Source organism: Oratosquilla oratoria, chromosome 12, assembly GCF_046742065.1.
Source record: "Oratosquilla oratoria isolate Oo_2021 chromosome 12, ASM4674206v1, whole genome shotgun sequence".
In the NCBI taxonomy this organism is placed as follows: Eukaryota; Metazoa; Arthropoda; class Malacostraca; order Stomatopoda; family Squillidae; genus Oratosquilla; species Oratosquilla oratoria.
Genome location: NC_134788.1, coordinates 70,711,394 through 70,722,549, shown reverse-complemented (window position 1 = coordinate 70,722,549; position 11,156 = coordinate 70,711,394). Strand labels below are relative to the sequence as shown.

The 11,156-nt window shown below is 40.9% G+C and overlaps 1 protein-coding gene across 1 annotated transcript; it reads left to right on the top strand.

Moving 5' to 3' along the window:
• Nucleotides 1–4,319: 4,319 nt before the first annotated feature.
• Nucleotides 4,320–4,748, top strand: LOC143030508 (uncharacterized). Its single transcript, XM_076193659.1, has one exon. The coding sequence runs from the start codon at nucleotides 4,320–4,322 to the stop codon at nucleotides 4,746–4,748; it is 429 nt and encodes a 142-aa protein (XP_076049774.1).
• Nucleotides 4,749–11,156: the final 6,408 nt, after the last annotated feature.

Genomic DNA, 11,156 nt, shown 5'->3' with positions numbered 1-11,156 from the left:
TGTCCTTAAAGGAGCGGTGTAAACCTGAGGGGACGGAAGTTTTAAAATGAACGTCTCACTATTGCCTATCACTGTGTGAATATGTAAGTTGTCTTATATGTGTTCACTCTGAAGAAGTTCTAGTTGGACGAAACGTCAGTAATAAAACTTCAACGGATTCTTGGCTTCTAAACTCACCACCCTACCACTCATATAAATATATATATATAAATATATATATATATATATATATATTTAAGCATATATATATACATATATATATACATATATATATATCACAACTAACACCACAGTCGGACGAAAGAAAGAGTTGCGTAAGCGGAACTATATATTTCGATTGCTACCTGCAATCCTCTTCAGTAGTACAAAGTGGCAGGGAGGAGGCTATCTTAAGTAGCAACCTCTTACAAAAGAAAGGGAACACGAGAAAATACAGAACATCACTGCCCCAACCCTAGTTGACCTGAGGCTGACACGAGGTCGGGTCAGGGGGAGGGGGAGGAAGCTTGTTGACAATATTTTTGGTGATGAATAGTCCTGAAATGATGTCTGGGGTCCATTGACCCTTGGAAATATTCATCGTGGGCAGATAATCAATTAATGTTGATTCCACCATTTTCCTTCTGAACCCACACCCTGATTTGTAAATGAGATCAGATTTCTCCCAGTCCATCCGGTGATTAAATTTATCAACGTGTTGAAACACTGCTGAATTTATTTGGCCATATCTAATCGACCTTTTGTGTTCATTTAATCTTGTCGGTAGGTCTCTTCCCGTCTGGCCAATGTAAGAAAGGTTACAATCTTTACATGGAAGGGAGTAAACACCTGGGATATGTTCTTCCTTCAACCTCTGGTGAACATTAACAACTTTTTTATTAATAGTATTAGGGTAGTTATGAATTAAATTTACTTTCTCTTTGGGAAGAAACTTGGACAATTGACTGATGGACTCTGAGAAGGGGATGACTAGGGGATTTTGTCTCTCTTTCTTTAACTTAGTGGAAGGGTGTTTGAAAAAACTTGCTCTGGCTTGACTAAGGGCTTTATCCAGAAACCAATGAGGGTAGGCTAATTTTGTTAATTGGGACTTGATGGAAGTTAATTCGTGTTCTAAAAATTGGGGGCTACAAATCCTAAAGGCTCGGAGAAAAAGTCCCGAAGCTACACTCCTTTTAATGTGATCTGGGTGATGACTGAAGAAATGGAGGTAACTTCCTGAATGAGTGTTCTTTCTAAAAACAGTAAAGGCAAGCTTATTCCCATTCTTCATGATTAAGATGTCTAAAAAGGGGATTTTGTCATCTTTTTCCCATTCCACTTTGAACTTGATGTTGGTTGTTAAATTATTTAGTTTATCTAGAAAAATATCAAAGGGACCCCAACTCTCATCCCAAAGAGTGAAAATATCATCAACGTATCTTAACCAAATCATACCTGGGGGTTTAATTGTTGGAAGAAGAACACTCTCAAAGTATTCCATGTAAAGATTAGCCAGAACAGGAGAAAGATTCGAACCCATGCTACAACCAAACTTTTGCCTGAAAAACCGATTTTGAAAGGAAAAGACATTAGATGACACGCAGGTGCGTACAAGAGCAATGATTTTGGAAACCGGAAGGGGGAATTTGTCTTGGAATGGTTGTAGCTTAGTTTCTAGAAAGGACAAAACATCATCAACACAAATGTTCGTAAATAATGAGATAATATCAAGACTTAATAAGCGACGGCCTACTATATTAATCTCCTTTATTTTCTGGATGAAATCTTCTGAATGTTTCAAATGGGAATTGGAAAATTTGCCCACAAATGGTGATAATAAACCCGCAAGCCATTTAGAGAGTTTGCTGGAACAAGAACCCCTGTTGGAAATAATGGGCCTTAATGGGGTACCCTCTTTATGTAACTTGGGGAGGCCATAAAAATAAGGGAGCTTGGGAGTAAAAACTTTAAGTTTGGACACATGTTCACTAGTGGTGATCTTACGAACTTGCTTATTAAAAGAGGCAGCCATGTCTTTTAAGGGGTTTTTGGTGAGTTTCTCGTATGTATTTTGATCATTAAGAAGCTCCATAGCTTTTTCAACATACGAGTCTAGGTCTAAAACAACTACTTTACCCCCTTTATCTGCCTTGGTGATAATTATGTTACTTAGTTTTTTTAATTCTTCTATACCCATTTGGTAACGTTTGGGTAGACCATTGTTGTCCTTGAAACAATCTGAAATGCTGTTCAAGAGCACGCCTTTGAGACATAATAGGTCTTTATCATAATTATTATGGGACAAGAACTTATCAAAACCTACCAGGAAGTCCATAGCATTGTGTTTTTCCGGTTTTAAAGCAAAATTCAAACCAAGACCTAACACTTCTAATTGTGATTTTGAAAGTACTGTGCTAGAAAGATTGACGACATTATCAGAAGAAGCAAACTTAGACCAAATGCTGTTATTACATAACCTAAAAAGTTTCTTATTGAGGATCACAATGTGTTTGTCACTTACGACACTGGCTTGTTGTTGGGCTCTGTGTAGAAGTGACTTGAAGACGTGTTCATCCCGGCAATGGAAAAGAAGATCTCTGGTGGTGGACCGAAGGTGAAGAAAAGCGTTGTCAAGGTCTAATGACGCCAATTGAATCCGATCCGATAAAAAGGCTCTGATGTAAGTGGGAAAACTGTAACCCAATTGCTTGTGTTTGTGGAAACCAAACGACCGGGGGCAAACCTGTTCCGCCAAACAATTGGACAGAAAAGTTTTCTGGTTCTTCCTTTTCTTGCTTGCGATCAAGGAAGATTCGAAACGTCTGTAGGGATGTTTGAGGTCGGGGTAGTGATGAAAAATGTTGTTGATAGAAGAAAGAAGCTCCATCGTGGTGGGTCAATCACAGGTGAGAAAAGTAGTAACACGGGAAGAGACCTACCGACAAGATTAAATGAACACAAAAGGTCGATTAGATATGGCCAAATAAATTCAGCAGTGTTTCAACACGTTGATAAATTTAATCACCGGATGGACTGGGAGAAATCTGATCTCATTTACAAATCAGGGTGTGGGTTCAGAAGGAAAATGGTGGAATCAACATTAATTGATTATCTGCCCACGATGAATATTTCCAAGGGTCAATGGACCCCAGACATCATTTCAGGACTATTCATCACCAAAAATATTGTCAACAAGCTTCCTCCCCCTCCCCCTGACCCGACCTCGTGTCAGCCTCAGGTCAACTAGGGTTGGGGCAGTGATGTTCTGTATTTTCTCGTGTTCCCTTTCTTTTGTAAGAGGTTGCTACTTAAGATAGCCTCCTCCCTGCCACTTTGTACTACTGAAGAGGATTGCAGGTAGCAATCGAAATATATAGTTCCGCTTACGCAACTCTTTCTTTCGTCCGACTGTGGTGTTAGTTGTGATTTATAAATGTGTTACTACATTTCTCACCTGTGATATATATATATATATATATATATATATATATTTGTGTGTGTGTGTATGTGTGTGTGTGTGTGCGTGCGTGTGTGTGTGTGTGTGTGTGTGTGTGTGTGTGTGTGTGTGTGTGTGTGTGTGTGTGTGTGTGTGTGTGTGTGTGTGTGTGTCACAGCCCGTCGCTGGGCCCTCTGTTCATGAGGTAATAGAAGGAAAAATTGAGGATTTTATGTCGACGCATGTCTTTATTGATGCACGAGGGACGTGTGCCTTACAGACTATGGTCTTTGTAATTACACTTATAAATCAATTTACCCATTTAAACAACTTACGTTCTTACAGTATTGAATACATCATTTTTACCATGATTCCCTACATTTACATGGCTTCACCTAGCACTGGCATAACTAAAATATACCATGAATTCTTTCACCGCCATGGCTTTTTTTATGACTCGCCAATTACACTATTTTCTTCCGAGCATGGTCTGAGAAACCATATCATGTATTGACAATGTGACTTCGTCAAATCATTCATTTTCACATATCATTCAACTTTTTTCTTTCTTTTCCTGTTAACGTTTCCCATTTTCATATGGGGTCGCCGTTCCTCGCTAGTCGTTTCCATTTGTTTCGGTCCATCACCTGCTCCTCCTCCAGATATTTCTCCCTAAGGTCCTCTCTCAGTCTGTCCCTCCAACGCAGCTTGGGTCTCCCTCGCCTGCATCTCCCCTGTACCTCCATCTCCATCACTCTCCTTCCCACGTAGTCTTCATTTCTCCTCTTCACATGGCCGAACCAATGCAATCTCTTTTCCTGCGCTTTCGCCGACGCCTCCACTACTTTTACAGCACGGCGGATCCCATCATTCTTTATCCTATCCAACCTCGTCACCCCTCATGGCGGTTGTGTGGGCATCTGAGTCGGGCGGTGCCATATACTACACCGACGGCTCGGTCGACCCCGAAAGTGCCAGGACGGGCGCCGCTGCCATCACTGCTGGGACCGAACTGCTCGAGAGGACGCCGGATTACTGCTCCACCCTGCAGACGGAGCTCGTGGCCATCCACCTGGCCCTGGAGCACGCCCAGAACCGCCAGGAGGCCACTGTGGTCCTACACACAGACTCCAGGACGGCGTGGCAGGTCCTCCAGCAGCCGCACCCCAGCGACAACGTGGGACTCGTCACCGCCATCCTGGGCAGCCTGCAGAGCCTTGCCGCACTTGGACGTCGGGTAAGGCTGCACTGGATGCCCAGCCACGTGGGCGTGCGAGGCAATGAGTCCGCCGACGTTGCTGCAAGAAGAGCCGCTGACGCCCCCACGTGACCACGCACGTGCCACCTAGCCTGTCGTACGTGAAGGTGTGAGCCAAGCGTGCCGCAGCCCACCGCGCCCACCAGACTCACCGGCAGTTAGAGAGAGAGAGAGAGAGAGAGAGAGAGAGAGAGAGAGAGAGAGAGAGAGAGAGAGAGAGAGAGAGAGAGAGAGAGAGAGAGAAACAAAAACAAAAAAACAAGCTGCTTGCTAAGCCGCCACCACCGACTATCACACGTTGGTCGCCTCCCATCAACAGCCCAGGGCGGAAGGCGTACTGTTGCAGTGTTTGGCTGGGCTACTGCACAAGGGAGGAACTTTACTACGGCTTCCAGGGGCAACAGTGCGATCACTGCGGAAGGCACAGCCACCACCCGCTGCTGCACTACCTACCGTCCTGCCCGGCCACGGAGGCCCTCTGACCAGCGCCGCAGACCCCTACCCACCCTGCAGAGGGCACCCTCCTCAGCAGTCGGGCAACGAGAGCTGCCCTCCTTGTCCGCCACAAGCCCATGGACGTGATGCTTGGGGTGCTACGGACGGCGTCCCCTCCTCTCTGAAATTCACACGCCCTCACCTCCCCCACTGGCGGGCTCTTGACCGCATTGTATATTAATGTATATATATCTCTGCACATCTTTTACACAATAAACCTTTAATTAATTACTCTGTACCTGTGAAAATGTCTTAAATGGACGAAAACGTTCGGTCACCTTTCATTTTATTTCCCAAGTGGTTTTATTACACACACACACACACACACACACACACACACACACACACACACACACACACACACACACACACACACACACACACACACACACAAACACACACACTCACACACACACACACACACACACACACACACACACACACACACACACACACACACACACACACACACATACATACACACACACACACACACACACACACACATATCATATATATATATATGTATATATATATATATATACATACACATATATATATATACATATATATATGTATACACACACACACACACACACACAGAAAATTAAAAGTGGCCTATACCAACATTGACGGACTAATTTCGGGACTGAACGAACTCAATGATTATCTGTTAGAAGCAAAACCAGACATAATGGGAATTGTAGAGACTAAACTAAGAGGTGAAATACCATCCACTGTTATCGGACAAGGTTTATACAACTACTGGATAAAAAACAGGGACAAGAAACAGGGAGGGGGAATCATGTTCTTGGCCAAGAAAGACCTAAAGGTGACAAAAATTGCAGAGGGCAAAGGTAATGCTGAATTGATCATGATAAAAGTCGAAGGCAAGAATATGAAAAGTAGAAAGTTTGTGGTGACTTATGTGCCTCCAAAAACAAGCGCTTGGAAAGAAATTGAACATACAAAAATGCTAGATGACACAAGAAAATCACTCAATGAGATACTAATGGGTAAGGGTAATCTGGTAGTTATGGGGGACTTCAATTGCAAAGAAATTTGTTGGGACAGCATGACAGTGCAAGGAGGAGATGACTCGTGGGGCAATGTACTGCTAGATATGACCATGGAGTACACAATGACCCAATGGGTCCGTGAAAACACAAGGTACAGAAATAATGAAGAGCCATCGAAACTAGATCTAATATTTACAACAGAGCCTGAAATAGTGCATAAAGTCCAGTATGAGACACCAATTGGAAAGAGTGACCATGTACTCATCGAAACTATACTAAAGGAAGAAATAGACATAGAGAGGAACGAAAAGCATAGGAAAGGAAGACTGAGGTACAACAAAACAGACTTTACAAAACTAAAGACATTCTTCCGGAATGCAAACTGGGAAATATTTTACAGGGAAGAAACAGCAGTGGAAGAGAAATGGAATATATTGATGGAAAACTACAATGAAGGGGTAAACAGGAATGTACCAAGACAAAAGCGAGAGAGAGAGTACATTAAATGTTGGTTCAACAAAAGATGCAGTGAGGCAAAAGACAGAAGGGACAAAGCTTGGAAAAAGTGGAGAAAAGACAAAAAACAAAGCAAATGGCAAATTTATGTTAACTATAGAAATGAGTATGTTAATGTGAGAAGAGAGGAGAAAAGGAACCATGAGAAGGATATTATAGACAAATGCAAAGAGCAACCCAAACTATTCTATCGGTATGTGAATGGTAAACTTAAAAACAAACAGGAATTGGTGAAACTATGCCAAGGAAACATAGAATACACAGAAGATTTAGAGATGGCCGAAGTCATGAACAATCACTTTAAATCTGTTTTCACCAGAGAGAAAATACCGAATTGTGACATAGACAAAAACAAGAAATCTCCCCTCATGAATGAGTTTACAGCATCACTAAAGGAAATATCAGAACATTTATCAAGGCTGGATGTCAGAAAATCACATGGCCCGGACGGTATTGCAAATTGGATTCTAAAGGAGTGCAAAGAAGAACTAACAGACAAAATACACATCTTAATAAACAGCTCACTCAAAGAAGGAAAGATACCCGAGGACTGGAAAAACGCTAACATTGTACCAATACACAAAGGAGGAAACAAAGAAGAACCCACCAACTATAGGCCAGTATCACTAACAAGCACCATTGCCAAAATTTGTGAGAAAATAATCAAGAATAGATGGGTAAAACATCTGGAAGACAATGACATATTAAACCCAAGACAATTCGGATTCAGACAAGGAAGATCATGCTCCACAAACTTAATATGCTTTTACTCAAGACTAATAGACATAGTGCAAGAAAGAAATGGATGGGCTGATTGTGCATTCCTAGACTTGCAAAAAGCCTTTGACAAAGTACCACACAGAAAACTACTAAAAAAACTGGAACACATAGGAGGAATACAGGGAAACCTACTAAAATGGATAGAGGACTTTCTGACTGGTAGAAAGATGAGAGTAGTGCTCAGAGAAAAATATTCAGACTGGAAAGAGGTGATCAGTGGAGTACCGCAAGGATCTGTGCTGGCACCAATAATGTTTGCTATCTATATGAATGACATGGATGAGGACATGAACTGCTACATGAGCTTCTTTGCCGATGACGCCAAACTGCTAAGGAAAATAGAAACTGATGAGGACTGTGAAGCACTGCAAGAAGACCTAAATAGGGTATGGAACTGGAGTCAGAAATGGGAAGTGGACTTTAATACTAAGAAGTGTAGCATAATGGAGTTTGGAAAAAGCAAAAACAGAATATCAGGAAAATATAAAATTGGAACCAAAGAAGTAAAGAAAGTAGGATCCGAAAAAGATTTGGGAGTAATTATCACGAACGACTTGTCCTATGATATACAGATTAACAAAGTTGTCGGGGAGACTTACAACTTGCTAAGATCAATAAAAGTGGCGTTTACATACTTGGACGAAGACATGATGAAAAAAATATTGGTTACATTGATAAGGCCTAGATTAGAGTATGCAGCGACATTGTGGTCCCCCAGTACCAAAAAGAATATAAAGAAAATAGAAAGAATCCAAAGAGCAGCTACAAAAATGGCACCTGCACTTGCAAACCTATCATACGAAGAGAGATTGGCTAAACTGGAGTTACCGACACTGGAGCAAAGAAGAGAGAGAGGTGACCTATTGACCATCTACAGAATCATGAAAGGCACAGAGGTACTCGATAGTGAGAACTTACTTAACTGGGACAAAAGAAACACAAGAGGACATGGAAAGAAAATAAAAAAACATAGCTATAGAAGAGAACTGAAGAAAAACAGTTTTCCTCATAGAGTTTTGGACACTTGGAACAAACTGGACAATGAAATAGTATGCGCAAAAACCATTCATGAGTTTAAAAACAAACTAGACACTGCAAGATACAAAGGCGGGACAACACGAGCATAGCTCCCCTTCCCGCAAAATACAACTAGGTAAATACAACTAGGTAAATACACATACACACACACACACACACACACACACACACACACACACACACACACACACACACACACACACACACACACACACACACACACACACACACACACACACACACACACATATATATATATATATATATATATATATATATATATATACATATATAATTTCAGCGCTCACTTCATGGTTACCAAGTCTATTTCATTCGTTGACCACCCTATTAGTAAACCAATTCTTACCTATTTCCTTCTTAAATCTAAATTTGTCTAGTTTAAATCCATTACTGCGAGTCCTGCCCTGTTGTCTTAATATGATCACCTTGTTTGCGTCACCCTTGTTAAAAACTTTGATCCACTTATGCAACTCTATTAGATCACCCCACATTTTGCGTCTTTCCAGAGTGAAAGTTATGGTGCCTAAGCCTCTCTCCGTAAGATATATTTCTGAGCCCATGTATCATTTTGATCATTCTCCTCTCTTCTGATTCTAGTGAGTTGATGTCCACTCTATAGGACGAAAACCAAAACTGTACCGCATAGTCAAGGATGGGTCTAACGCTAGATAGAGTTTGATAATTACCTTTGCACTTCTCTTCGTAACTATCCTAGCAATGAAACCTAATGCTCTATCAGCGTTATTCCATGATGCTAATGCACTGTTTCCTGTATTTAATTTTAGGACTCACTAGAACTCCCAAGTCTCTCTCACACTCAGTTTTCTCTCAAAAATGTCTTATCTAAGCTATATCTGTTTTCGGGGTTGTGTACCCCTACATTTAATTAACATGATCCATTTTGAGGTATTCAAGTCCATTTGCCATTTCACTGACCATATGAACAATTTGTTAAGATCATCCTGTAGAATCTCAGTGTCATCCCTTGACCTAATTAGGTGTCCTATTTATGTCTTTTCCACAAACTTACTAACATCAATATTACTCCCATTGTCCAAGTTGTTTATGTATATAATGAACAATAAGGGATGCAAAACAGAGCCCTAGGGAACTTGACTAGAAACACTCCCCCATTTGGATTTGACATCATTTAAGGTGACGACCCACTGTTTTCTGTCACTGATCCAAGCTCTAATCCATTCCAACGCTTCTCTTTCCATGTCATGGGCTTTGATTTTATTTAGTAGTCTATCATTGTTATCTGACGCCTTATATACTTTAGTGTAAAAGATATAGTGTCCTGTAGTTGCATATAGACGTTTTATCTCCCCTTTTGAAAACAGGAGCAACATTTGCACGCCTCCAAGTAATAGACACAAAACCAGTGTCTACAGACTTATCAAATATTTCTGTTAATTGTTGCAGATTTCAAATTTACACTCTCTAAGCACTGAAAAATATCATCTGGATCAGGGGATTTTGTAGCTTTAAGTCTTTCAATCTGTTTGACTATTTCTACCTTACTAATGCTGATATTAAATAGTCAACTTTCTTCATCCCCACTGAAAATCGGATTACAGTCAGGTACCTTATCTAACCTCTCCTTAGTAAAGACCGAAAGAAAATTTGTTAAACGCCTAGCTCATTGTTTCCTCCGATTCTGTCATGACATCTTTGTCGTTTTTAATTGGGCCTATCCTTTGTATTGGATATATGTTGTCTGGCAACCTTAATTTCATAGTTACGTTTCGCTGTGCGCGTATTCTTTTTAACCAGTCTCACCATCCATATCGTTATATTTGAATCTAAGGTGTATTTCCCCGTTTTTATACTTGCATAAAGTCTTTTTTTCATTCCCATCTCATATTTCGGCCCGTCCGTCATTCATTTGGGAGTTACTATTTTTTCGTATTGACCTCAGGGGAATAAATTTATTTTGTGCATTTAGAATTAAAGCTGTTAGGTTACTGTACATTTCATCCAAATCGCTGACCGGGCTGTTGACCTCGCGCTTGTAAGTGACCTGACCCAAGGTACGCATATTACCCTCCGTGACCCGACACCTGACTGCGCTAATGACGTCCGGAATGATTGTGTATCTTACTCCGTCACAGCCCCCTGGGTCGGTCTCGTGACCAAATGTCTTAAATCTTTCCTCGTATTATCAAAATTGGCTCTCCTGAAATCCAGCACTAGAACGTTATTCGTACTTTTTAATTCTTCCCAAACAATATTAAATCTTATTCTTTGATGATCGCTAGAGCCTAGACTATCTCCCATAATGACAGCCATTAGGTATTACAGCCATCATACTGTACCAAGTATCACCCTCCTTGCACCCTGGTTATTATGAGAGAGAACGCATCATTGCATGCCCTTCTAATTACAATGGTCGCCTTTACTCTGTTTAATTTGTACACATTTCAAATGCAATACCCTTATACACAACTACTGTAAGGGTGACCACATATTATCAGCTAGAAAAGAATCTTGCTTCAGACTTAATCTCGCCTGAGACTATTCAGGTATTTGAATGTGAAAATGTGCTTCTATTAATGTAATACTCGGGTAATATCTGATTTGTGAGGTTATTGAAAGTCAACAACAACTA

Bases quoted from the DNA above. Each gene is read 5' to 3' on its own strand.
- LOC143030508 (XM_076193659.1), top strand. From the start codon at position 4,320: ATGGCGGTTGTGTGGGCATCTGAGTCGGGCGGTGCCATATACTACACC.